General features: G+C 54.2%; 9 protein-coding genes across 9 annotated transcripts; 5 read left to right on the top strand and 4 right to left on the bottom strand.

Annotated features, from left to right (window-relative positions):
- Window positions 1-1,746: 1,746 nt before the first annotated feature.
- On the top strand, window positions 1,747-3,094 carry PG997_008742 (uncharacterized protein; the record flags this gene model as incomplete). Its single annotated transcript, XM_066813057.1, has 3 exons — window positions 1,747-1,917; window positions 1,988-2,788; window positions 3,071-3,094. 3 exons carry the CDS (start codon window positions 1,747-1,749, stop codon window positions 3,092-3,094), a joined length of 996 nt encoding a protein of 331 aa, XP_066668399.1.
- A 1,134-nt stretch (window positions 3,095-4,228) lies between these two features.
- On the top strand, window positions 4,229-5,285 carry PG997_008741 (uncharacterized protein; the record flags this gene model as incomplete). Its single annotated transcript, XM_066813056.1, has 2 exons — window positions 4,229-4,831; window positions 4,989-5,285. The coding sequence occupies 2 exons, from the start codon at window positions 4,229-4,231 to the stop codon at window positions 5,283-5,285; spliced, it is 900 nt and encodes a 299-aa protein (XP_066668398.1).
- Window positions 5,286-6,786: 1,501 nt separating this feature from the next.
- PG997_008740 (Non-canonical non-ribosomal peptide synthetase FUB8) lies at window positions 6,787-10,072 on the bottom strand (the record flags this gene model as incomplete). Its single annotated transcript, XM_066813055.1, has 3 exons — window positions 6,787-9,281; window positions 9,342-9,774; window positions 9,833-10,072. 3 exons carry the CDS (start codon window positions 10,070-10,072, stop codon window positions 6,787-6,789), a joined length of 3,168 nt encoding a protein of 1,055 aa, XP_066668397.1.
- A 2,735-nt stretch (window positions 10,073-12,807) lies between these two features.
- On the top strand, window positions 12,808-13,263 carry PG997_008739 (uncharacterized protein; the record flags this gene model as incomplete). The annotated part of the gene is made up of 2 exons (XM_066813054.1): window positions 12,808-12,912; window positions 12,964-13,263. The coding sequence occupies 2 exons, from the start codon at window positions 12,808-12,810 to the stop codon at window positions 13,261-13,263; spliced, it is 405 nt and encodes a 134-aa protein (XP_066668396.1).
- Window positions 13,264-16,368: 3,105 nt separating this feature from the next.
- On the top strand, window positions 16,369-18,217 carry PG997_008738 (afln vera monooxygenase protein; the record flags this gene model as incomplete). Its single annotated transcript, XM_066813053.1, has 4 exons — window positions 16,369-16,479; window positions 16,543-17,030; window positions 17,106-17,424; window positions 17,462-18,217. 4 exons carry the CDS (start codon window positions 16,369-16,371, stop codon window positions 18,215-18,217), a joined length of 1,674 nt encoding a protein of 557 aa, XP_066668395.1.
- Window positions 18,218-19,458: 1,241 nt separating this feature from the next.
- On the top strand, window positions 19,459-21,165 carry PG997_008737 (uncharacterized protein; the record flags this gene model as incomplete). The annotated part of the gene is made up of 6 exons (XM_066813052.1): window positions 19,459-19,675; window positions 19,741-19,760; window positions 19,866-19,970; window positions 20,015-20,448; window positions 20,518-20,634; window positions 20,706-21,165. The coding sequence occupies 6 exons, from the start codon at window positions 19,459-19,461 to the stop codon at window positions 21,163-21,165; spliced, it is 1,353 nt and encodes a 450-aa protein (XP_066668394.1).
- Window positions 21,166-21,621: 456 nt separating this feature from the next.
- Window positions 21,622-22,008, bottom strand: PG997_008736 (uncharacterized protein; the record flags this gene model as incomplete). The annotated part of the gene is made up of 1 exon (XM_066813051.1): window positions 21,622-22,008. One exon carries the CDS (start codon window positions 22,006-22,008, stop codon window positions 21,622-21,624), a length of 387 nt encoding a protein of 128 aa, XP_066668393.1.
- Window positions 22,009-22,822: 814 nt separating this feature from the next.
- PG997_008735 (uncharacterized protein) lies at window positions 22,823-23,225 on the bottom strand (the record flags this gene model as incomplete). The annotated part of the gene is made up of 2 exons (XM_066813050.1): window positions 22,823-22,982; window positions 23,203-23,225. 2 exons carry the CDS (start codon window positions 23,223-23,225, stop codon window positions 22,823-22,825), a joined length of 183 nt encoding a protein of 60 aa, XP_066668392.1.
- A 207-nt stretch (window positions 23,226-23,432) lies between these two features.
- On the bottom strand, window positions 23,433-24,817 carry PG997_008734 (aldo-keto reductase; the record flags this gene model as incomplete). Its single annotated transcript, XM_066813049.1, has 4 exons — window positions 23,433-24,048; window positions 24,172-24,241; window positions 24,325-24,530; window positions 24,639-24,817. The coding sequence occupies 4 exons, from the start codon at window positions 24,815-24,817 to the stop codon at window positions 23,433-23,435; spliced, it is 1,071 nt and encodes a 356-aa protein (XP_066668391.1).
- Window positions 24,818-26,743: the final 1,926 nt, after the last annotated feature.

Here is a 26,743-nt window from a genome sequence, read left to right as displayed (position 1 = left end):
GGCTGGCAAGCTGGCTGGCTAGCAGCAATTCAGGCATATCGCAACTCTCCATACGATACCTGATGGACATCAATCAGGACAGACATCTTGAGATTTTTTGTTTGTTGGTGCTGCAAATAGAGAACTGGGATACCCAAATGCCGTAAGACACTGTAAACCAAGCCCCATCCTTGTCCAGCATGGGTTAGTGGGAGGGATTCTGGTCAATCTGTGAAAGCGAAAATGAAATCTGCTCGTGCCGCGTGACTCGAGATGTGGTGCTGGCATGGGATTGACAAAGGGTCACATTGGCATAGTGTTTACTCGTAACTAAATGTAATCTATCTGGAAGCGAAAATATTTAATCGCGTATAGACTATACAAAGATATTCAGCTTTCTATTGTAAAGTTCGTTGAGCCTGAGATCTAAGCACCAGCCAGCCATGGGTTTGGTGCATGATGCGCACCACCAAAAACCCAAGCAGTGGATCAGAGGTATGAGCTGCTCCGATATAATGTTCCATAAGCGATGAAATTTTCAGCAACAAACATGCCACTCAATTTCAAATTGAATCCTCCGTGGCGCAATTGGCTAGCGCGTCTGACTGTTATCAAGTAGCAATCAGGAGGTTCACAGTTCAAGCCTGTGCGGGGAGCTTCTTTTTTTTTTTTGCCTGCATTTGAGCATGCAACTACACGGCTATTGGTGATTGACGCTCGTTGAGCTCTATCAAGTTGCGAGTTTATGTTCTTTACTTCTTGCAATGTTGGAGGTCTGGTTTCATTTTGTGGCACGGAGTTATGAAGCGATGCCTTCGTCGATGCTGCAGACCCCGTTGCCCCACGCCTTGGCATGCATTTCACAAAACAGACAGAACCGGGAATGGGATGGGCCGATGAGAACACCATCACCGTCTTTTTCTTACCGGGGTCAAACGCGCCGTCTGCGTACCGAGAGGGAGGGGCCGGGGCCGACAGGGAGTGTGCGTGCTGCAACGATATATCTCAGCTGGTATGTCTCTTTCCCAGCAGGTGCAGATTCGGGGTTGATGCACATCATCGAATTGCCGATCACTCTTGCCGGCAGCCTTGGTAGACCCTGTCCGTAACCGCCTCCGGTCTGGCGGAGGCGTCGTACGGGGAGGCTCGTGATAGAGCTAAAAGGAACGACAGGCTTTGAGCGCCAGATGAGGAGAAGAACGCCAGATGAGGAAAAGAACGCGGATCCGACGGCGAAATTGACCCAATGCGGCCGTTATCCGTCCATGGTAATATATTCTCCGAAATCCCTCCTGCCTTACCTGTCTTGGTCCCACCAATCGGGCATCGAGCGCCGTGCCACGACCCCGGTCCGTTCCCCCATCACACACAGCTAGCTACATGTAGCTTGCAGGCCACCATGCAGCTTGACAGGTAGCTTTTGCTGGCGTTGCCTTGCCGCAGTGTAACTGTTCCTGGAAACTAGAGATTATGATTGGGTGCTGGTCCCCTGGATTCCTGCACTCGTTACAACGTCATCGTCAGTCGCCCATCGCGAGGTTGCTTCACGAGGGTGGTCTGTTCATCGTCCGGACCGAGGTTCCACGCACGACGCTGATTCGACCAAAGAAGATGCTTGGAAAGGGATGATAGCGGGGGTTACCAAGCATTCGGTATAAGAGATAAGTATATATATAGCGGCATTGGATGCACATATTGGGATGTGCGACAGCCTTTGATCATCATTGACTGCCGCTCACCCAATCTCAACGTTGCGTATTGATGACAATGGTTCCTACATCAGCATTGCAGCATGGCCTGGCCAGTCTCTTCGTCGCCTCGCTGGCATCAGCCGCCAGCTTGGTGCAAGTGACCAACTTTGGCGCCAACCCGTCCGGCATCCAGATGTACATCGCGGCACCTGCCAACTTACCCGCCAACCCGGCCATCATTGTAGCAGTAAGCATACCTTTCCCAGGAAACTGCAAGGTCAATATAGACAGCAAATAACTTACTGATCAAACACCAGATGCACCCCTGCGGCAGCGCCCAGCAATACTACAACGAAAACAAATTCGGCCGCCAGCTCGCGGACCAGCTCGGCTTCATCGCCATCTACCCCGGCACGACCAAAGACTTCAACTGCTGGGACGCCGCAACAACCGCTTCTCTGACGCACAACGGCGGCTCCGACTCGCAGGGCATCGTGAACATGGTCAAGTACGCCCTCGACAAGTACGGCGCCGACCCCGCGCGCGTCTACATGACGGGCTCCTCCTCGGGCGCCATCATGACCAACGTCCTCGCGGGCGCGTACCCGGACGTCTTCGCCGCCGGCGCCGCCTTCTCGGGCATGCCGTACGGCTGCCTCGCGGGCTCGCCCGGCTCGAGCCCCATCTCGGCGGACCCGGCGTGCGCCAATGGCCAGAACATCAAGACGGGCGCCGAGTGGGCGGCGCAGGTGAAAGCCGCGTACCCGGGCTACACGGGCAAGTACCCGCGGATGCAGCTGTGGCACGGCACCGCCGACTCCGTGATCCGGTACCAGGACCTGGCCGAGCAAGTCAAGCAGTGGTCGACTGTGCACGGCGTCGAGTTCACCCGCAACGTCACCAACAGCCCCCAGAGCGGCTACACGCAGATGGTCTACGGCGACGGCACCCAGGTCGTGGCCTACAGCGGCGCGGGCGTGGGCCACTACGTCCCGACCAACGAGCAGGTCGTGCTCGACTGGTTCGGCATCACCGGTGGCGGCTCTGGCGGTTCGCCCGGGGGAAGTCCTACGACCACGGCCGGCACGCCCCCTCAGCCGACGACGTCGCGGCCTCCTGTTACTACGAACCCCCTACTGGTGGTCCGACTCAGACCCGCTATGGACAGTAAGTCGGCTGACTATATGTCTTTGGTTCTCAGGCTTTGGTACTGACAACTCCAAGATGCGGCGGTAGTGATTACTCAGGACCTACCGTATGCGCGTCCCCATATACCTGCTCAGCGGCCAACGAGTGGTGTAAGTCAACTAAATTTCATTTTATCTCTTTCTGCCCACTACCAACCCGACTTTTCTTCTGTATACCTTTCATGATACTTGGAGCTGACCAAGCACCTATAGATTCCCAATGTTTATAAGATGTAAAGACTCGAGAGACATTGGGGTTGATTTTTAACTTGGTCACTATAATTAGAAACTTGATCGATGTCGTCTGCCGACTATAAAACCTTGCCTTTAAGAAATGCCAGTCGTTAATCAGTACCTAAGTAAATAATTAGTAAGAAGCTCTAATTGACCCGTGCTTAATATCCCCTTGATGGCGACAGCGCTGCCCCTATTATATTGTGTCTTTATCACGGAATATTCAGTGGCGTAATATAAACGTTTATCTAAGTAAGCGCATAATGTTTATCCTACTGGATGTGATGCTTAATTAAATAAACAACGGGGCCTATTGATTATTCCATTGCGGGATATACCTATCTAACCTTTAATACCAAGGGCAGCGTTGTCGACATTAAGGGGATAGAACCAACCCCCTATTCAGTTGCTGCAAGTGGTACTTACTGCCTATGCAAAACACACAACCATGTATCTTGCGTAGAATAACACGAATTCAAATTGCACAGTCGCAATTACTCAACTACTATATTCATATACTTCCCGCATGTTTCTTGAGGAAGTCGAAATCTTTGAACCCGCTGGGTGCCCTCTTCTAGCACGCCACCGTTGTGAACGCTTGGTATCCTGATAACAGCCGAGTAAGCACCTCTACAGTCAATTTCTTAGCAGGTCAATTTCTTAGCAGGACATACATGTATTTCTATCTCTGATTTCTGTATTAAGCCGGAAGCAATCGGAAATGTGAGTCCCGTTACGGGGTATGGAGTGCTCGATGATCAGGATCTGATCGGCGTCCCAATTAGTCTATCTCAACAGCTCATCGGTTTCTTTTACTTGGCAGCGTCGTGAGCTTCGAATCGATGTCTTGATAAGTGGCACACGAAGGATGGCAAACCAAGTGCAGAGACAACACACCACACGATCTTACTACGCCTACCCTCCCCCCTGGCCTTTTTCAGGCAACAACGGCAGCGACCCACCCAAATTTGGCCGCTTCGGCCGAAGATATCCACACAGCTGGGGACCAAATCTTCTTTTTCTCGATCTACTTAAATAGGCAATGTCGCCAGTTGCTTTCTTCACCCGAGAGAAATGCTTTAGTCAAGGCCGTTTCCTACCTACCTGAGAACAGCACTGCTCGAAAGAAACGCAACGATGGCCTCATCCCAGATGTGGACGGCCGTCCTCCAGTCCACCGTGCTCCAGACCATCGGCGAGATAGCCGCCCACCACCTCTCCGAGGGCGCCTACGATGGCACGTTCGACGACCCGGCCTTCCAAGACTGGACCGTGACGGTCATGAACCGCACCGCCCCCGTCTCGTCGTCGGCCCATTACCAGGCTTTGGCCAACAACACCAATAACAGCACCGCCCTGGCCCTGACCGGCGGCGCACTGGGCGCCAATACTACTACTAGTCTTCCCGACACTATCAACCCAAAGTCCTTCTACGGGCATTACCTACCTCGGGGGATGGTCGCCTGTCTGCTCATGAGCGCCTTCTTCTACGTCTGGGCCGTGTCCCTCGAGCGCGCCTTCCCCACGCGCCCGCGCGGCGGTGAGGCTGCGTACCCGAAGCAGGAGAAGGTCGTCGTCGAGCTGAGCCCGGAGCACGAGGAGGTGGTCAAGCGCTGGATCGCCCGGGGCCGGGTCCGCCGCTCGTCCATCAGCTGGTGCAACACGCTGATCAAGTGGCTGCTCGAGGTCGTCGTGCGCGCGGCGCTGGAGGGCATCATCTTGGACTGGTTCGATGCGCTGGTGGATGGGGACTTTTCGCGGATGCAGGGAAAATTTTGGTGGGGATCCCTCGCGTAAGTCATTCCAAGTCCGCCAGTTTGAAAATTCCCTTTCCTGCCCTTACTGAGAGTTAACTATCTTTTTTGGACCCTTTTACTAATTCAAGGTCGCTATTCAGTCGTGCTTCGATGGCTGGACCAACTTCTGGCTCACCGGCGGACCTCTAGTCTCCTTCGCCTCCCTCGTCATCATCCCAGCCCCCCAGCGGGTTGTGGCCGAGGGCGTTTTTTACATGTTGGCGAAAGTGTTCGCCCACTGGATTTTTGCGAAATTTGTCTCGTGGCTCATCAGGCTGGACTTCTCGCAGAAAATGTTCCGCGAACAGACCCAGGCCGTGAGGGATGCGGCACAAACGGAGAAGTGGGCGGAGAAAGGTCGTCTGATGGAGGAGCTGCGCTTTCTGGACGAGCTGTGAGAAGAGGTAGCGATTAGGACAAGGGAGTCTTGGCTACCTGCACTTCTGGGGACTTACAGACGATATCGGTAGTATTCGGATGTATTGGTAAGAGTCAAGTGATACTGCGGTGCATCACTGGGCGATTGCAATACACTTATCAATAAGACAACAAATAACGAGCATCGGTTCACATGTGCATATTATATTTGACAAGTATTGGATTAATTGTGTATTTCATGACTTCAATTTGAGCCAGAGGTACCCGCGAGGCATCTGGTCGCTACATTATATATAAATTCCCCAGTCGACAAAGAACCAAAAGGGCAAGATCAACAGAGACTTACTTGTCCTGAGTAGCTATAGCAATATCCTTTTAATGACTAGATATGTTCAACTCTTATAACTGAAACTATAGTGAGTAGTAATAAACACAGAGTTCTCTTTTCATCATGTTACGTTCGTAACACCCCTATATTAGACACAACAGCGCGGTTCCTCCGGAAGGCTTAAGGAGGGATGCGTTGAAATAGCTTCTTCCTAAGTACAAGCTTCACTGTCTTTTTCATACATCGTTACGTACCTACCAGCTTGCCCTTTACACAAACTCATCACCTGAGTTCTTTACCAACACCAGATTTCAAAATAAGCAGGATCAGTTCGGTGTCAAGATTCCTAGTGCTTTCTCTGCTCACCTCACTCCTGGGATGCTGCTCTGCACCTTTCCCCGGACCTAATGGTCTACTACCTGGGGCCACACAGCATGGATGGTTTATATCATCATCGAGGACCTACACCTTTTCTGGTTCATCCAAGCGTACTTAAAGGTTGAGTGTCACATGGAACACCGTTATGCACCTTCCATGCACCCCAGCTTCCAAAAGATCCTAACCCCTGAAACCTGGACCCAGTGATGGATGTACATGTTGCTCGACAGATCGAAACTTTAATCCAACCTCATCTTGTACTGCACAAGGTAGCATCGCGCGCATCCGAAAGGGACAATGGATGTTCCAGACCCCATGTCAGCAGCTCTGAAGGACCGCGTGGAAAGTCTCCGCATATAGCTGCCCCGAACGAAGCAGGTCATGAGTCGTGAAAGGCCCGTATTACCCACTTCGGCAGCAGCCCTTGTCTGCCGACTATGACCTGCAGGATAATCACCCAAATATGCATGTCGTAACCACATAGTTGGATAAACCCCTGTTTACGTTAGGCAAGGGAGGACCAAGGTAAGTAGTATCCAATGACAAGGCATCATCACCAAGACGGCTTATTAGGAGCAGAACAGGTAGAAATCTTCATAGCCAGACTGCGTAGAATAACTGAGCACAAGTTAAACACCATCAAGAGAGGAAGCTATTGTCACATTTGTTCCCAAGACTTGTCAAAAGAACTATTACAAACATGTCAGATATGTCTCTAAATTATGTACAAATGTTGTATCTTCGTTATATACAGAACTCGCTACCCAACCAAACAAGCAAACAGATCTAGCCTCTATAGTCTAGTAGTCTAGCATCTAGAAAGCCCACTGCTCGCACCACTGCTTCATCAACTCCGGCGTCACCGCGTCACTCTTCGCCATCGTCGGGCTCTGTCCCACCGTGCGCTGCGTCTCGAGCTCGACGGGCCTCAGCCCGTGATCCTCCGCCGTGGCCATCTCGCGGTACGAGTCCACGAGCTTCGCGCCGGGGTTCTTCGTCGCGACCTCCTCAGGCGCCGCCTGCGCGCTCTGCTCGAGGCGCGCGATCCACTCCTTGAACGGGATCGTCTCCGGCAGCTTCTCGGCACCGTAGTACTCCCGGACCGCGGCCGCGAGCTCCCCGGACCACGTCGTGACCTTGGGATTCACGCCATGGTAGTAGCCGCTGATGTTCTGGGGAGACTTCTCGACCGTGATGCCGCCGACCTCGACCACGAGTCCCGCGATGCGCTCGGCGGGCGTCCAGTCGACGCGGTTGAAGGAGCCGAGGTGCTCCGGCAGCGCCTTGAGGTACAAGCTGCTGTGCACGATGCTGGGCAGCCACTCATGGCGGTTCCAGACGCCGGAGCCGCGGTCCGAACCGGCGATCTGGCCGACGCGGATGACGGCGGTCGGGAAGTCGCCCTTCTTGCCCGCGTCCTCGATGATGAGGCCGCCGACCAGCTTGCTGCAGCCGTATCCACCGGAAGGCAGGCTCCAGTCCTCGAAGCGCTCCTCGGGGAGAGGACGACCGCGCTCGTTCATGCTCCAGCCCTGAATGGAGCCGATGGACGAGATGAAGACGACAGCGGCGCGCTTGGCGGCGCGGGCGGCCAGGTCGCCGAAGTAGCGAACGCCCGCCAGGTGGGGCTCAAAAGACTCCACGGGCATGTTGAAGTTGACGGGCCAGGCGTTCAGGATCATACGATCGACATCACGGGCCAGTGCCTCGTAAACGGCGGGGGACAAGCCCAGGTCGGGGCGCGAGACATCCGCGCGGTAGAACTCGGCCTTGCCTCCGTGGTAACCCTCATCCAGGCCACGCTCGCGCATGCTGCGGGCTTGCTGGGCAACACCGCCGTCCTCGGCGCGGTTCAGGCACACCACGCGGGCAACCTTGGGATCAGCCGCCATGGCTTCCAGCATGTACGAGCCCAGCATGCCGGTGGAGCCCGTCAGGATCACGACCTGGCCGGTGGTGTTGGCCTCGGGCCGGCCCGGGTGAGCGGGAGCGGGCAGGTTCTCGGTGTACTTCTTCCACAGGGCCTCCATGGCCTGGGGTGAGTTCGCCGACTGCGGCTCGCTGCTTGCATTGCCCAGGATGGTCTGCATCACGTAAGCGGCAAGCTTTTTTGGCGTCGGGTTGTTGTAGATGACACGGGGAAGAAGTGCCTTGGGTTCGGGCTTGTACCCGGCGGCTTCAAGGCCGGCCCGAAGAAGACGAGATGCTCCGATGACTTGCATGGAGTCAATGCCAGACGAGAAGAAGTCGGCATCCGGCCCCAGAGTAGCAGCTCCTTGCTTAGCGGAGAAAAGTTCCACAATGGACTGGGTCAGGCCATCTACGGAGCTGACGTCCAGGGCTGGTGCGTTAGCGGCGGCCGCCTTGCCGGCTTGCTCGTAGAGCTTCTCGATCTCCTCGGTGTACATCTTTACGGTAGCGGCTCGCTGGATGGTGCCCTTTCCAGCGCGCTCAAATGGCTTGTCGGGGCTCGAGAAGGTGATGAAGTCGCGACCGATGCGGCCATGGGCAACCGTATCCGCGTTGGCCTGCTCGACCAGAGGCCAGACGCTGTCCAAGAGGGCCTTGCGCTCTTCGTCGTTACGGGGGTGCGTGTAGGGCTCGAGGATAAGACCAGCCTGGAAGCGATTGGCGCCGACAACAACAGCGCCCTTGAGCTGAGCGTGGTCCGAGACGATGTCCTCGATATCGACGGGGTTGAGCTTCTCGCCGTTTGAGAACACGATGATGTTGTCGGCGCGTCCGTAGTAGATCCAGTGGTTCGGCAGCGTCGGGTGCGGTCTGTACAGGTCCTTGGTCGAGACCTCCTTCTCCTCGGGGAATGTGTAGAAGTAACCTTGCATGCCAGGGTCCTCTGCCTTGCGCACGATGACTTGCTCGTAGATGTCCTCCTGACCCTCCTGCTTGCGCCACTCGCAGCCGAACATTTCGGAGTTGTAGATGAAGTATTGCCAGTTGTTAGGGTCCTTGTTCCAGTAAATAGGGAACGGGCAGCACTCAGTTGCTGCGATCAGGTTGGCCAAGAATACTCCATTCTGCACCAAGCGGTTTCCAGCCTCGCGGGGAAGTTGGCCACCTCCCCATCCAATGAAGCTCATCTTCTTCATAACGTCGATGCACTCTTGGCTCTGGCTCATCTCCTCGACGATGGCTGGTGGCAGCAGAGTACCTTGTACGCCTGCATTGGCGAGGCACTCCTTGGCGAGCTCAGAAGTAAGGGGTCGGTCTGGGATACCCAGGGCCACTGGTGTTTCCCAGTAGATACTGTTCAGGGAGCCGATGTAGAGACCCGCAGCATGGAACAACGGCACTAGTCTGGTGTCAGCAAAAGCTCGAAGTGGATGTCAACTTGTACGGTGGGAGAACATACTAGGGTGGAACTGTCGGTTCATAAGCACGTTGAACTGCTTCAGGAAGGTATCGGTTCCTTGCCACTCCGGGCAGTTGTGGAAGGCGTCACCGACCGCCAACAGACCATGCTTGCAGACAATAGGCTTGGGGAGACCCGTGCTGCCGCTCGTGTGCAGTACGCAGAGAGGCTCCCAGCGACCCTCTTCCCAGGTCTTGCTCCAGTGGAATACCGGCACATCCTCCTTGGGGAACCAGTCGTCGTACGAGGCCACCTCGAGAGAGTGCATGTGGCGCTTCTCGAGCCACGGCTGAACCATGGTCCGGTGCGACTCGGAGTAGGCGAGCATATGACAGTCCGTCTTGTCGAAGAGGTTCAGCTGTCCCTCCATCGTGTTCCTGGGTGAAACAAACAGACATTTGTAGCCCGTCTTAACAGCTGCCAGCATAAGGACCTAGAATGGTGATTAGTATTGATGCGCGGAACAGTATATGTCGGGCGAATCGGCTCACAAAGTATCGCGCATCGTTGGCGCCGATGTATGTGATGGTAGGGAACTCGTTCTTTGGTGCCTCGCCCAGCTTGGCGATGATCCGGTGGCAGCACGCGTTGACCGCGTTTCCGAACTCCTTCCATGTGATTACGCGCCATCCGTCCTTGGGGTTAGATGAGTTCGGGATGGAGATCCACTCTGCGTCGGGCTTCTCGACGGCGTTGGCGTCGACGATGTGAGGGGAGGAGTCGCTGGCCATAGGGGTTCTTGGCCGTGGTGTGGCCTGCGGCGGTGCCGTTCGTCATTCCAGAAGCCATCACGATGGGAAATGTGTAAAATAAACAAAATTTGCGATATGACAAGGGGTATCTTCAATGTGCAAGAACAAAACGAACTGATTTTCTATTTCCAGAAGCTCAAGGTGCCGTCGGGGGCGTCGTTAGTTCTTATATCTCTGCTCGTTTAGGTTTTGTTGTGGGGAGTGGAGAGGACGCCCCTCCCCTATGCAACACCCATTATCGTCGACATGGTCGGACCAAGCGAGGCCTGAGGGCGCGGTACATAGAGGGGACCCAACAAAGCGGAATGGAAGAAGATCTCAAACATCGAGAACGTAAGTGCATTGGGAAGATAGATTGGGTCGCTGACTTCGAAACTATCGAAGCATGTCGTGTTTCCGTGTTTCCCAGCAGGCGGTGATCTACCGGCCTTGTCAACCGGGATGGCGAGTCCACTTGGATCCAGGGGAGTCAGGGGTTGTTTGTCAAGCATTAGGCTTGCTCTTAGTCCAGTAAGTTCGGGATTCCGATGTCCGCGCGGGACTTGGGGCGGGTGGCTCTTGCGATCTGGCCTATCGCGCAAAGTCTCCTGAGCCATAGGCGCGAACGAGCGATGAGAGTTCCGATGTGTCCTCTAATGCAACCGCTGGGGCCATCCATCCATCCTATCCGACCGACCTTGCCTTGTTCGCGGACTGTTTCCAAACGGTGGAGGTGCCTGGTTGCCTGCGCGACGTCATCTCGTTCTTGACTGGCAAGGCCGGAAGACACGAGCGAATATCAAGCACGTCAGACAAAATGTGCAGCACAAGAGGCAGGAGGGAGGCGGGCGGTGCGCGTCGGTAGGTCGGCCGAAGTCTGCCAGGTTGCGTTGCGGTTCGGGTAATTGCCTCGGGGAATAACCCCCCTCCCCGTCCCAACCAGGGATGCAGTTGAGAAGCAGCGAGAGCGGATCTAGCCTGGCAGGCCCGTTACGCTTAAGACGGCCTCTAGACGATAGAGTGGGTTTGTTGACAGTTGACAATTGGGCGTTGCTCGCGATGGCCTGCGATGTCGTCGCAAGATTCCGCACACCAGCGCACATGGCAACGGCAGTTCAGGAGGGGAGGGGCAGGGGGTGGAAGTGGGCTAGCGGCATCTGCTTGCTTATATCCTGATTATATCCCCCTTAGCCTCCCTGTACCTGGCCTCTTGAGCGGAAACAAGCTTTGGCTGGCTGTCTTGGCGGGTTGGCTTGTCCGCTGCTGCCCACTAACGCCGCATGCTAGGCTATCTGTGGGCCGCAGGGGAGGGGCCCGTTGACGTACGAGCCAGGTAAGAGCATCTTAAGATTTCTCGATCTATTATTAATCGATTGTGATCTGGGTCTTTTGAAGAGCTGCAATTCTTCTGGAAGAATAGAAAACGAAAGAACCTTGTGCCTGCGTGTTTCGCCGAGTCCACAGTTGGGATGGATGCTGGATGCTCGACTGGAGGCTGGATGGAGGTTGGAGCCCACACCCGATGTTGTTTCCTGTCTTGACTGCCTGTTCGATTGTTGGCAGTTCAGGGCAGTTGCTCGCCAGGCAGGCTCAAACTCTTTTTGTGTGGCAGCTGCAACGCGCTGACAGGCTGCAACTATGGAGCATGCAACTTTATTAAAGCGTCCAATCAGCACCCAAACCGGGCGATTCGCCAAGCGACGCGAGGTCAGAAGGTTTGGGAATTAATTTATTAATATTTCCTGAAGAAGTTCCTTAGATTGGTCGAAGAGCAGTGGCATGGCACATAGAGTGGCATGGCAGTTGCATTTTTCGCATGGCCCGTTGCAGATCCCACACTGTGAGTTCAATGGATTGCTAATTGATACTGCTGCTGCAGTTTGGCAGTGCTGCTGCTGCTGCAGCTGCTGCTGTTGCCATGCCGCGTTGGATACTTATTAATTCCGCAGTGGGCACCCATCGTGCAGGGATCCTCGCGGAATTCGGGGGCTCGGTCTTTGAGGGGTTACGTAGAACAGTGGACGGACGGAGGGCGAAACACCGCGACATCATCACACCGCCCACCGTCATTGACCAACGACTCCCCAAACTCCGTTTTCCTGTCTCCAGCTTCGACGGTACCTCCGATATCTACTAATTCGAAATGAAGCCGATTGCCCAGCCGGTTTGTATTTTCCGATGAGGTTGCTTGGTTCTCAGACTCTTGCGTCTCATCGAGGCAGAGTGGCAGTGGGCACCTCACCCGCTTGTCCCTCCCTTCCAGAATTGACGGCTGCGCTGTTTAGGCCAACTTCCAACCTTCCAGTCGAGACTCACCACACCTGCATGCGTTTCTGTGGAAGGTGTCGCTTGCATAGCATGAGGCCAACTCTGGCACGCTTTGCAAATGATTCCCCCATCCAATTTGGCAAGTGCACCTCTGACAGATGGTGGTTTCCCAGTAAGTACCTAGGGATCATGGTAAGGTGTTCTCGTTGGCATTGGCACAGCTCCCAACGGCAATTGACTGCCCTCAAACAACAACGACAGAACATCACTTCATCGCCACACCCGGCCAATTCCGCATATTTCTAGTTCTTTTTGCTGTATCTTTCAGAACAGTCGGACCAAGTTTACTGAATCAAACTACATTGTCAAATCCGTCCACTCTTTCTTTTCGTCCTCGGCTCTCCGCACGCCGTGACCTTGCCGACTTCGCAACACACACACACACACACACACACGAACAGGCCAAAATGTTCCGCCTCATCGATTGGTTCGCTAACCTGGGGAGGAATGTGGAGAGCGCCCGCCAGTTCCCGCCGACCGAGCGAGTGAACCGACCCTTCACGAGAGTGCAAGTAAGCGCCCACTTCGCCAGCCACCCCAGCTGGAGAAACCGGGCCGCCTAGTGCGCCGCCTTCTTCGCGCGCTTCGTGTCCCTCGGCACGCCCGCGGAGACGGATGCTTCCGTCCTGGTGATGCTGTGGGAGACGGTCGTGGAGCGCGAGATTCGGCAACGGATCGACCAGATCCGCAGGGTGTCGCAAACTCTACAGATGCTGGAGGATCAGCTGGATGCTGAGTTGAAGAGCAGCATACGGGCTGAGTTCGAGAAGGCCGGTGACGAGACTGTGAAGAAACACTCGCAAGAGCAGGCCGGTGGCGAGACTGTGAAGAAACCCTCGCAAGAGCATGCCGCGCCGCGATAGGGAGACGAGTCGGCATCCGAGGGCCAGGCCTCCGTTGATGTGTCTCGAAGCTGCAGCCCCTTGGGCGACGGAACATTACCCAGCAACCCATTCAACTTGGGCGCGGAGACTGGAAGCCGACAATATCTCTTGGACGATGTAGAGTTACAACGTCTCGAAAGTCGTATGCTCAAGGCATGCGCTGAGGCGTCGTCTGGAAGACGGGACAGCTTTCCTTGATAGGCCTAGCGAAAGATCAGTTGTGAGTCGGGACTGGGGATGCTTTGAGGAACTTTGGACAACCGACAGGTGTGATTGATGAGTGACGAGACCATCTGTGGGCAGCCAGACCGTGCAACTACTTTGATGCTCGAACACCAACAGCGATACATTTCAGGGAGTATGTATTATTGCAGCCGTGGTGGAATTGGAGCTAGGCTTTAGACAGCAGCGTTCATCTAGCGATTAGGGCACCACATTGGAATTCATTGACACAGCTGTTCTTTCGTACTGTCTATAATGCTTGCAACGACTGTGTGACTAGTCTGTTCGAGAGCACCATCCATATCAATGCAAGGAAAGCATCAAAACTTCGGGTTCTGGCTATCTGATACATCACGTAATTGGTTCCGAGTAGCCCTCCCAGAACAGAAAGCGTTGTTAAGGGGCTGCTGTCCTGGCTTACATCGTGGTTGGCAGCCACACACAGCTGATCGATTGCGCATCACAGCTAAAGACCATACTGTTTCTCACTCTGTCCGGCCTCGATGGCTCGTATGGTTCATTCCAGTCAGCAAACGCAGTCACCTTCAGCTTCGGGACCGTCTCCGGCCTGGCATTCACCGAGATCCGCCTGATGTGCGGGACGTGCCCGGGCGATGATGGGGATGATGTAGGGTACTTTATGCAGGATGTAAGCGAGTGCAACACAGTATAAGGTGGTCGTCTTGGCGGCGCCGAGGCCGGGACAGATCTTCGCCCCTGGATACATATAAGTACATATATGGACTAGCTTACTGCGATATTTATTGGCTTGGATGTTCGGGGATAGGGGATAGGGGTAATCGGGAAAGGCTGGTTCGGCTATAAGGCCTTCGGTGAATTCGGAGAAGACCTTGGTGACCGAGAGAGAGAGAGAACACCATTAGCTGCCCATGAGGACATCGGGGCTATAGGCGGGCAGGCCTCTGCTACCCTCCAAGCTGACGTGTCCGACGTTGCTTATGTATTGAAGCTGATAAACATGGTGGTCGCGCATATTGGCGGACTGGAAATTGGTGTTTCCCAACTCCGGGGTGGTCTGGTCTCGTTTGGGGCAAATGAAGAACGTGACCTCCGAGGTAAGCCTCGCGCTTCGGTGTTAATTAGATCGGCCAGCGAGAGTCGGTAACTGACCAAGAAGAAGAAGACGAGCGAGCCGGTAGTTATCATGGTGCATGAGGCGAGGTGCCCAGGGCTTGAATGACTTGCAGCATCTGCAGTGTCGCCTCTTTTGCCCAATCGGCGGATTGAACCAGTTACTCAGCGCCAACAGAACGCTGCTGCCGGTGAACGACATCCACTGTGGCATACTGTAGCACAGCAGTGCACTGCTATCTGTCAGCACCAGAGAGAGTCGTAGCGGGGTTCGGGAAAGACTTACAGCGTACCTACCATTAGCTCAAGCCATTTTCTAAGCCAGTGGCAGCGTCCTTGCACTTAGAGCGCGCGTAGTACCGCAGATAGCCACTGTGGTGTATTCATACACCACAAGACCATGGATCCCGACGAATGCCGGGATATCCCTTAACGGTTTGAGCTGGGGGCATGAATCAAAGGCCTCTTTCGATTGGCTGATGGTCTCTCGCTTCAGGTCGAGCTTGCTTTTCCGGAGATACGGCGACTATGGCCGGAGACCGCGGGTTGGATTGCTAATGTTTCGGCTGTCGCGCCAATGCAAGCATGCCGAGTGTATGTAGAGGGTGTCTAGTCGGCATTAATATAAGAGGTTCGCGAACCAATCTAGTTTCGACGTCGGGCTGTAATTGCCTCTGACTTCGCTGCTCCTTAATAGGCTAGTTCCATCCCGCTCCTCGTGACAACCATTGCCCCTTCTTTGTCGGCAAACGATGCATGTATCCATCCCCGTTACTCAGCCCAATTCTATTGACTCCTTGCCCCTCACCCATGGCACTACTGATAGAAAATACTGGCCCTCACGCAGCTGGGTTCCGTGAAACCATCTTCGTCTTTGAGCATTCCAGTTAGCGACATCAAAGACAAAAAGGTCGCGGAAAGTGGGTTTGATAGAGAAGGCGACAATGACAAAAGCAGGGAATACTTCGCCGCCTGCTGTCTCGGCAAGCGAATCGTTTGCGCGGGCAGGTGGCAGGCGAAGTTGCTGATCCACGTATAGTGTCGCGTGTGGAAAAGGGGGAACGTGGAGCCAGCAAACCTCTGGGGCAGGGGGAGGGGCTCGCAGACCGTCATCCCCTTCAGGGCCAATTGGCTGGCTACTCAACGTAAAATACTTCGGATTGATGACCGACGAGACCGCGCGAAACGGAACAACGGGATTTTATCCAATCAAAAGCCCCCGTTCAAGCATTGAGCGTCAAAAACGTCGCACCCGTTACACCAAATTACCCCTTGTCCGTACTGTACGGAGTAGGCTGCTGAAATGCAGCGCGTGAGCCCTTCAGGGAATACGAGTGGTACAAGAACTCAGCGGACGATATGGACGCTCAACGCTTAACGAAACCACAGTGCAGTAGGGAGCATTGCCTGATTGCCATTGGTGATGAACCAATAGGCCAATTGTCTGCTAGGGAGTGTTTGGCTGGGCTTGCTATGTTTGAGTACGCCCCTGAAATGACAGAGGGTGATTGTCGTCAGGGGAAGAACCATAGTTTCAACTTATATCTTTGTGATATGTTGCGCCAGCGACCCCTCTCCCGACGGCCAACCGATTGTGGAATTCTCTTATCGTATGCGTCATTGTGGTACCGGGACGCCGCTGCAAGTTGCGCTGTCGTTATTTGCTTTTGTTCAAATTCAAAAGGTCCGCTCCGGCCAAAACTCGCATCGACCTTCCTGTTCACATCACCATCCACATGCCCAAGAAGTTGGCATCGTATGATTACCAACATGTATCAATCCACCATCATCTTAGTCTGTCTCTTCGCCCTGCTGGTCCAGTTTCTAGTCAAGTACTACAATGCCCGCCGCCGGATGCAGAAGCTTCAACGGGCCGGACTGGTCTGTTCAGCGCATCTCGCCCACAAATCTAGACCTCTGTGTGCTGACACGGAAGATGTATAGCCCATGCCGCCCTTCAGTCTCCTCACCGGCCACTCCGCCGCCTTCAAAGCCGTGACCAGCGACCTGCCGCGCGACGCGACCATGCACACCATCCTGGGCAAGCTGTCCGAGGCCTTCCCGGGCGGCATCTTCTACCTCAACCTCTGGCCCTTTTTCAGCGGGACCTGGGCCGTGGTGACGTCCCCGCGCGTCGCCGTCCAGGTCCAGGCGCTCAATCTGCCAAAGCCGGAGACCTCGAGCGGGCCCGTCGATACCATCACCGGCGGGCCGAGCTTGACCACCATGACCGGGGACGTCTGGAAGCGGTGGCGGACCTTGTTCAACCCGGGATTTAGTCCTAATTACCTTCTGCAGCTTGCGCCGTTGGTGGTTAAGGAGGTCGAGGTATTCTGCGCGCTGTTGAGGGAACAGGCCAGAAAGGGGCACATGTTTCAGCTGGAAGACTTCACGTTGCGCCTTACTGTCGACTTGATTGCTGTAGTGGCTCTGTAAGTAGCTAGTTACATTTCCAGCCATGTGGTACTAATGGACATGGACAGACGCTAAAGGTTGTGTGAGAACAGAGACACTCGGCTACACTTCCAAACACAACCCAGTCCTTTGGCATTGGCGCTGCAGAGGCAGATCGAGTGGGCATCGTTTGGGTCAACCCTGAATCCGCTGAAACGTTACCTCACCGTCCGTTCGCTGGTCTTGTGGTACAACGCCCGGCGCATGAACACCTTCATCGGCGCGGAGATCGACAAGCGGCACGCGGAATTGGGCGACGATTCCACCTCTGGCGAACCGGACGGCAAAACGGAGGGCCCATCACCGCTAAAGTCCAAGTCGGTCATGTCCCTCGCCTTGAAGCAGTACTTGGCGGAGCAGAAACACGCAGGAGTAGGGCATAAGAAGTCGATGACTTCTTTCAAAAAAGATCATGACGTCGCAACTGTGTCTATTTCTATTCGCGGGCCGAGACACCACGAGTAGTACCTTACTGTACTGCTTCTATCTCCTGGCAAAGCACGCCAAAGTATTAGAAAGAGTGCGAGAGGAGCACAACCAAGTGCTGGGGTCCTCAGACGTAAGGGAGGCGGGTCGGATCATCAGCGAGTCGCCACACAAGCTCAACCAGCTCCCCTACACCACCGCCGTGATCAAGGAGACTCTGCGACTGTTCGCCCCCGCGGCCGCGATGCGCGAGGGCCGCGCCGGGGTCGACCTCGTCGACGATGACGGCAGGCGCTGTCCGACCGAGGGCTGCTATGTCTGGTCCCTGACCCCCGCCATCCACCACAATCGGCGGGCATGGGGCGAGACGGCCGACGAGTTCCGGCCCGAGCGCTGGCTGCAACACCAGGACCAGGCGGACGAGGAGAATGCGACGACGGACGGTACCCATGACGACCCGGCACTCCCCAATCCCGGCAAGGGCGCCTGGCGCCCGTTCGAGCCGGGCCCGCGCAACTGCATCGGGCAGACGCTGGTCATGCTCGAGTTGCGCATCGCGCTGGTCATGACGCTGCGCGAGTTCGATATCGTGCCGGCCTATGCGGAGTGGGACGCCGAGAACCCCGGACAGGGGGTGAAGATGGTCGATGGGGAACGGGCTTATCAGGCTGTGAAGGCGGATGGAGGGGAGCATCCGGCGGACGGGCTTCCTTGTCGGGTTCATGCCCGGGAGCAATAAGCAGGTCCCAAAGAAGGGGTATGGCCTTGATATAAAAGACAGCTACCTCCGAAGCATGAAGTTTTCCTAAAAGAAAGAAGAAGAAAACAAGAAAAAAAAAGTAAATGAAATATCCTTTCCGGTTCTGCTGATGCCGGACATGGTTCGGAACGATGTCCAATGGAGATGGAGGGGACGGTGTGACTGAAGTTAGACAGAGCACATACTTGACGTTTGGGAAATGTGAGGATCAGATGATAGAATTAGGGGGCAGACAGGACAAAAAGGACTCGAAAACCTCAGAAAGAAATTGCGGCTGGATGGAGGGTCAAGGGAAAAGAAAACGACCACCAGACAGACACAAAGATGACTGTGTAACACGATAAGCACCCGTCACACATACCTCCTTATTTCCGCAGGATGCAGACGGGCAAGGGGCGGCAATCCCTCCGTAAGTATTCGGGAAACCCGCTGGTTGTGGGCAGAACTCGGGGTTCTTCTAATTGCCCGCGCCATCCCCCAACCTACTTCTCAAAATAAGAAAATAAGAAAGTTTTTAGCTGCAGATCACCATCCACCCACCACCTGTCACGACCCTGACCAAACAGAGCCGGACGACGGTGCATATCCCGCTAAAACAATACAACCTTGGAACCTTGCAGTGTGCCTGACCACTGCCACCCTCCATTTTGTGTTGTCCCAAGCACGATATTGGTGATATTTGCCTGGCATTGCATTTTCTCATAATCCAAAGTAGAAGATATTGCCTGTGTATGTATTATTTAATATTTGACTGCTTCGTCTTTCCCCGGGATCACCCGCAAGCGATAGTTGCATTCCAGTCCGAGGCAGACTCTACCCATCTCCCGATTTAGGTCTCAGAAAAAAAACAGGCCGTGGGCAAGCAGCTGACCGCAGACTCAGATCCTCGTGTGTATGAATGTGCCTGCCTAACTGAAGGGTAAATATGTACACATGTTGCAATATGATTCGAACAGACCAAAAATGAGAAGGCATAGAGTCAAGGCCTTCAACCGTTACCATTCGATTGCTGCCAGGCCCTGACAGGCTGCATGACCCCACTGACGCACATTGCCGTCTTCGCATTCTTCATCTTATTCCTCTGTCTCTTCGTGGTGACTTGAACTTGACACTGCCCTGCCTGTCGTTCTCGACGACCCGAGTGGCGATCAAGTAAATATCATTACCGAGTCGCCCATCATCCGTTCCATATGCCCTCGCGTACGCGCGCCCCAACCGGAATGGCGACCCCCGTAGCGCAAACGTCGACGGCGTTCGAGACGCGCATTCCCGCGATGCCGCCACCTCCAGGTGCGACTTCCAACTTTGACCATCCCGACACTCTGGTTCTGGCGAACTACATCGCCATGGGCATTGCTCTTCCCTTCATCACCATCCCATTTCTTCTCCGGTGCTACGTCCGACTATGGAGGAAACGGACTTGGATCTTTGAGGACTGTAAGTTTTCCGCTCCATGGCTTCTCCCGAAAATCGGCATTTGGGGTTAACACGCGACCATATAGGGCTGGCCCTCATCGCATGGGTAGGTGGAAGACAATACCCCAGAGCTGCGCGCACGAACGAGCCCGGTACTTGGCTTGAGAGATCGTCCTAAGCTCCCATACTGACACCTTTGATCAACCGCTAGATCGGCACGGTATCGTTCTGTGGTTCCGGCGCATCCACCATGGCACACTATGGCGGACGTCACACGTGGGACGTCACGGAGCCACAGGCGCAACAAGCAGCTTATGTAAGAAAGACCCCAACTTCCAACCGATAACTTACGGAAACTAGCAACATCACATCCGGGATCCCATGTTGACATTGTGTGGGGGTGGGTCCCAGTGGTTCAACGTCGTCTCGATCCACTACGGCGTCACGATCTGCTTCGTCAAGCTGACGATCCTCTGGCTCTACCGCCGCGTCTTCTCGCCCGCGCGGCACGGCCCCTTCGACGTCGGCATCGTCAGCCTCATCGTCTTCCTCGTCGGCTTCTACGTCGCGACCAACGTGGCCAAGATCTGGCAGTGCGTCCCGCGCGAGAAGATCTGGGTCACCAGCCTCTCCGGAAGCTGCATCAGCATCTCGACCCTGCTCAACGTGAGCGGCATCGTCAATACCGTGTCGGACTTTGTTATCCTCTTGCTCCCGATCAAGGCGGTCTGGAATCTGAACTTGGTGGCGCGGAAGAAGATCACGGTCGTGCTGGTCTTCACGTTTGGTCTGAGGTAGGTAAAAGAATGAAAACGCCTTTCAATGATTTGAGATCATCTCCCGCTAATCGGAGTTTGGCACAGTGGCCCCGCGTTTAGCTTGGCGGGGTTGATGGTCCGCTGGAGTGGCACGGGCAACCCCGACAAGACCTGGGTGCACCCTGAGATCATCATGTGGGGGGTAAGCTTTCATCTCAATGTGTTTTCTCCAATAGCTTTCTTACGTTGGCCCGTCTCATTGACAAAAAGAGATACTCATCCACTGATTTTAGGCTCGCCGAATTGACGACAGGGGTGCTCTGCTTCAGCGTGCCCGAGCTGGGGCTGCTGCTCCGAAAGAAGCCCAAGCCGGGCCCATCCGACAGCATCCTGCAAGGGCGCTACCTGAAAGAGGACTCGGCCTACCTAAACAAACGATCCGACAGGAGCGGAAGCAGCAGCAACAGCGGCGGCGGCGAACCGTATTTCACGGGGCTCTCGACCATCATCTCATCACACATCGTCGCGGTCAAGTCACGAAGCAGGAGTCGGGACTTGGGATATACTGCCTCTCAGGGAACAGTCACCGGCGGCGATAACAGTTACTACGAGTTAGACGAGCGCAAAGGGTCCCAAACGACCATCTCTTTTGCCCAGCATGGAGACGGTGTTGGCCGCTGTCCGACGGCGCGATCCGAGCAAAATGGGGTTATTGTTACGCGGGACTTCAGGGTCGAGACATCGAGAGCTTGATCGGTCTGGCGAGCTGCATAAAATGAATTATTTTGAGCGTTTATTTGAAGTTGAGATTTGATAATGACAAGCGACCGATTTGATATTGTTTTCTGTCATTAGAATCCTGGCCTGAAGCGCAGGTAGCCTAGTTGGGTAGCTTTTAGTGGAGGTGACACCAACTGTTCGGGGTGTTACCCCAAACAGCACGCTAAACAACGGGACAGTGGGAACCGAACAGGGCCTAAATTTAGCGACTCAGCGCTCAGCATTCCCCTCGTTCATTGAGCCCAGAAGCTAAAAAGCACTTTATTTTGACGTCGGCAGTGGCACCGATGTCCTTTTTCCTGTGGAACTACCTACATTGTGGCACACGTCCAATGACCTCATCTTGCCCCGATTGAAGGTAGTAGCTGTTTATTCCCTTGGACCTCTACACCCGATCGCGCAATAGTGTACGTAGCCACCATGGACTGCTTACTTGAGCAGCAGTGCACCAACAGCTGCCACGATGGGCGCGTATCCCCAGTGGTTCCAGTGCCCCTGTCCATGAGCAGCGAAGCAAGCGGCGCCGTCGACGAAGGCGACGCCGCTGGCCGCAAGAAGAGTGACGGCCAGAGACCTTTTGCTCCCGGCCATGGCGGCGGCGTAGATGGCGACGCCCATGAAGACGTCCCGGGCGCCGTAGACGTACATCAGGCTGTCGACCATTCGGCGGTCCGCCGGGGTGATGGGCGGTGAGAACTCGAATAAGGTGAGGGCATGGTCTGGACGGATGAAGGCGTTGATGCCGAAACCCGTGAAGATGGTGGCAAAGACGTAGGCAGCTATCTTGAGGGCAGCGGTGCGTGAGGAGGAAGCCATTTTGACAAGATGGTATGACCGGTTGGCTTGCGCGGTTGGATATTGGTGACTGTCAATCTACGGATCAAAGATGTCAAGTGATCATTTAGTAGGTGGAATTGACTTGCTGTATTAAATGTTGTGTCGAAGAAGAAAGGCTCTAAGTCGTCAAGCACAAGGAATAATGAAAGTCGCGACCGCGGTTTTGGAGAGCTTCCGGCTTTATTCATTCCCCTTAGTTGCTAGGCAGGATATAAGCCAATGAGAGAAGGGAACTCGCATCCTTCCACCTCAGTCTACAATTTACGCACCTTGTTGGTGTAGTGACGCCAAGTGCACCTCGCACTTTTCGGGCTTCTCAGGGTTGCAATTTGTAGCAGACCGGACAAATCGAAAATGCCGAGGTCTCACGGGTCGCCAGAACAGGTTGTCGACTCAACCGTGGTGTACATATATAAACATTGATACACATTGCACGGCCGTCATACTGCTATTAGTGGGTATAATTAGTATTTCACATGTCTACAATTAGTAATACTTGCTCCTAGGGTTGTATTGAAAGCCCATATATTTGCTGTTCATGATTGATGGTTCTACTTGCACTGCTAGGCGGTAATCATGGACTTGTTTTCCCAGGAACGGCTCTTAAAACTACAGCTTCCTTCGCCTTTCTCCTCCATGCCAATACGGAATAACAGCTTCCACAACTTGTCAAGCCCACCCTACGATGGTTTCCAGGTAGGCAGCAGTATGCATTACCTGTGAAAGACTCAAGGATATGTCAATGTTGAACGGATGGACCTCTGGTATCCAGTCCGATATAAAAGCTCCGGCCTTATCGCATGGGAACCGCGACCATGGCGATGGCCCTCCGGTCCATCCAGGCCACCTGAGGCGGGTTCCTGTAGTCACCGCCACGGGAGAGGAAGCTACCGCCCTGCTTCTTGTTGTTGATGTCGCAGCGTGACCGGGTGGAGCTCCGCGTATAGCGTCGGCTGCGCGGGGGCGTGCAAGAAGGAGGGGGTGCTGTGGGGTGTTCAGGGGGAGCGGGATGAGCTGTGAGTCTCTGGAGATGGATTAGGCTCAGTAGATGATTTACAAAATAAGGGTTGGTTCTAGGATTATGTGGAGAAACGAATTGGGGATTGCATTAGGGGACAGAGTTAGTTTCAGTTAAGACTCGTAGGCTTTCCAAATATGAAAGGACGAGCACACTTATTTCTCTTATTATGTATCATTTCATTCTGAAAGACTGTCTTCGCTATTTTGTAGTTTGCGGTGTCGCATTCAAACAACTCAATTTCTTGTTTAGACGGATATACCTAATCTTGTCGTGGACACAGTATAAGGCTCCTATTGACCTTTCATCATCTAGCTAACACTACCTTCATTCATTCTCGACTTTGACCCAAATCTAAAACCAAAAGCTTGTGCTTAATCTTAGTCTAAGACGAAAGCTCCTTAGTATCCTTAAACTTGTGATCCATGAATTGTTCCGGGAGCGCCTCGCCCGCCAACTCTGACGTCTCAGCCAACTGTCTCAGCTCCTTTTCCTCTTCGTCACTGAGCTCGATCCAGTTCGCAGCCCAGTTCTCCTCGAGATACTTGACGCGTCGGGTGCCCGGAATGACGAAGATATCATCCCCTTGCTTAAGCAGCCAAGCCAGCGCGAGCTGCAACACCGAGCATCCCTCCCTCTCGGCCGCGAACTCGCGGATCTTGGCCACGACGGACGCGTTATGCGCCCGTTTCTCCGCCAAGAAGCGCGGCATCACCTTGGCTCTCAGGTCGGACGGGTCGGTGGCGTCCTCGACCTTGGATCCGAAGTCGGACGCCAGCAGGCCCCGGCCCAGGGGCGTCGCGCAGACGACGGCGACGCCCAGCTCGCGGCAGGTCGCGAGCAGGTCTGTCCCCTCGGGACCCTCAATCTCGCGCCCGAAGAGGGAGTACTCGGGCTGGACGGCGGCCACGGGGGCGATCGTGACGGCGCGGCGGAGGGTGGCGGAGGAGATCATGCTGAGGCCGATGTGCTTGATTTTGCCCTCACTGTAGTTGCGGAAGCTGTTAGTAAAGGGTTGGCCCTTTTCATCCTATGTCGAGAAGTATGTGGTACTGTGCAAGAAAATACGGCAGAGGAATGGAAGGAAAAGAGACGGGAAAAAAGGGTCAGTATGGTGCACGAACGCTTGAAGCTCAGCTAAGGCACGCATCGTCTCCTCGATGGGCGTGACGTTGTCGACTTGGTGGACATAGTCTAATGTTCCACTGTTAGTTTGGCCCATGCAACTGATTGATTGGCATTGATATTGTCGGAAAGGGTAGGTCTAGCCAACTCACAGAGGTCTATGTAGTCAGTGCCCATGGCGTCGAGGCTCGCCTGGCAGGCCTTCTTGGTATACTTGTACGACGTATCATACTGAAACTGCATGCTCTTGCCCTCCTTGCCATTGACGTAGCCGAACTTGGTGGCCAGGAAGATCTGGTCACGCTTGCCCGTCTGCTGGAACCATTGTTTCAGGAGATGCTCGTTATCGCCATAGAGACTGGGAGTGGGCGACAAGGGTTTGGTCAGCCAAGTAAACTTGAGTTGGATGCTTACTATACAAGTTCATGTTGGGGGTTGACGTTGGTAGAGGGAACGCGTAACTCACTCCGATGTGTCCCAGAACGTGGCTCCGAGCTCCAGCGCTTTGTCGAGGATGGCAAACCGGTCTTTATCCTGGGGCACGGCGCCATAGGCTGGGGCACCGATGAGCATCAAGCCGTAGCCGAGGGCAGGAATCTTGGGGCCGTTCTTGCCCAGGGTACGGATAATAGGCGCAGGTACCATGCTTTCCGGTGGCTCAGAGTGAGGTGAGACTAGGGAATATTGGTATTGGTCAGAAGGGGAAGATGAGAAGTCGTTGTTTGGATACGGCGGAAGGTTGAGTTCTCTGTCGAAAAAGGGGCGAAGGGGTTGTATTTATAGGCCGACAGTGGCGAGCTTAAAGTATAGCTTATATCTGCATCTTTCATTCATACGTAGTAGTTCGTATATAATAAGCATCCTCCTGTCTTTTCGACCCCCGGCTTTGTGCCTAGTGGTGTCGCGCACCACCATATCGGGCACGGAATCTGAAGTCGGACTTACAGCACGTCCCCAGCAAACGAACTGTGTAGTTTAGTGCATACATCTCTTCATTCCCTTGTGACTCATGCGGTGTTCGGGACATTGATCTGATGCTATCTCCATTGGTGAAGAACATATTGTATGACGAACACACCGGGATGAGAGCCAAGGGATAGCACGAGAAAAGGGGCTGGCGAATCACCGCGCAGGGTTTCCGAGCATAGCACCTGTTACAACAACCAATCAGCTTCAGCGCATTCCGACTCAACCAATTGCATTCTCAAGGATACCCATCTTTATAATTGTCTTCATTAGCATGTTGCGCCTTGTGAAATGAACCATGAGGCTTATCTTACATTCAAATAATCGGAGGGTTCAAATATATACAAGCCCTCATCTGCATGTTATCACGAGGATGGGAAGCTGAAGTTCAATTTACGGGATTGACAACCCGAATCACCGAATGCCGCTTCACATCGCCGGGAGGCACATGAGGCGAGCCCCAAATGATGGATATGGTTACTTGTAGACGTGTTGGGTACGAGTGACGCTATCGAAGGCTATGAGACATCCTGTCTAGTGGCAGGTCATACGAGCATATAAACTTTGGTGGTTGATTTGCCCTCTGGCAGATCAATTGCTCTAGGGCTAGCTTATCTAGGAGAGCCCTGCTGCCAAATGGGGGGTTATTCTGGCGCCCCACACGAAGCCTTCGTCGGTGACCTCGTTAACTAAGGTATATCCTTCTATCAGCTCTTTCTCGTACTCATCGATATTAGGGTCGTCTCTATCAACGAAAACTTACTCCTCGTCTTCTGCAAAAGCCATCTATCTATTGGGTCGACGGGTCCACCGTTTATATGTTCGTCGTTAAGGTCTCGATTCGTGACGGAAACGTCCGCGGCCGCGACCTCTATTGTTAAACCCCGACCTCGGGAGCGTATCCTCTGCTCCTCGTTCCTTGTCCCGAACGATCGCTCCAGCTGGGTCTGTCGCCTCCTCCGCTTCGATCATTCCATGATGGGCGGCTGTTCCAATTACGACCGGACGACAGGGAGGCGTGTGCGGCCAAGGGACCTAAAGTACCCCACGGTGGCTCAAGCTGCACCGCTTTGACCAACAGTATTCCACCACTAAGAGCTCCAAATATTGATACTTTGGTCCCCAGCTCTTTACTCCAAGCAATCATTGAAAGAGCTCTGTGTGCTTTTCTACAGGAGTGTCATGGCTGTCTACGTCTTTCCGGTATAGTTTTGTCGTTGAGCTCCTTTCCGGGATTCTAGAGAGCAGGGCATTCTGCGGCAGCCGTCATAACCCAGCTATCAGCGCCTCAGACATCACCAGGCTCGCAGCCGTACGATTAAACTAGGTACCTAGGTAGTCAACCCCCAACACAGCCGAATAAACAGAGTGATCTTAGTTTACTCCACCGACCAACTCAACAACGGGAATAGAATAACCAATGCTCATTACCTGCTCTCAGATTTCGGTATAACAAAAACAGGAAGAATAACAATGGTGCAATTCTGAGTGGATTGGCGCCGACGACCCGCAACCAATTGGGCGGGTTAGCGCGCGGCAAGTGGGATCTACGGTTCTGCCCCACAGCGACCGCTGGATTTAGGCCCGGTCGCATTTCTCGGTCGC

This window comes from Apiospora hydei (genome assembly GCF_038363865.1).
Source record: "Apiospora hydei strain CBS 114990 chromosome Unknown utg000006l_segment0_segment0, whole genome shotgun sequence".
Classification (NCBI taxonomy): Eukaryota; Fungi; Ascomycota; class Sordariomycetes; order Amphisphaeriales; family Apiosporaceae; genus Apiospora; species Apiospora hydei.
The sequence above is the reverse complement of the archived record's forward strand: the minus strand, read 5'-3'. Positions and strand labels throughout refer to the sequence as shown.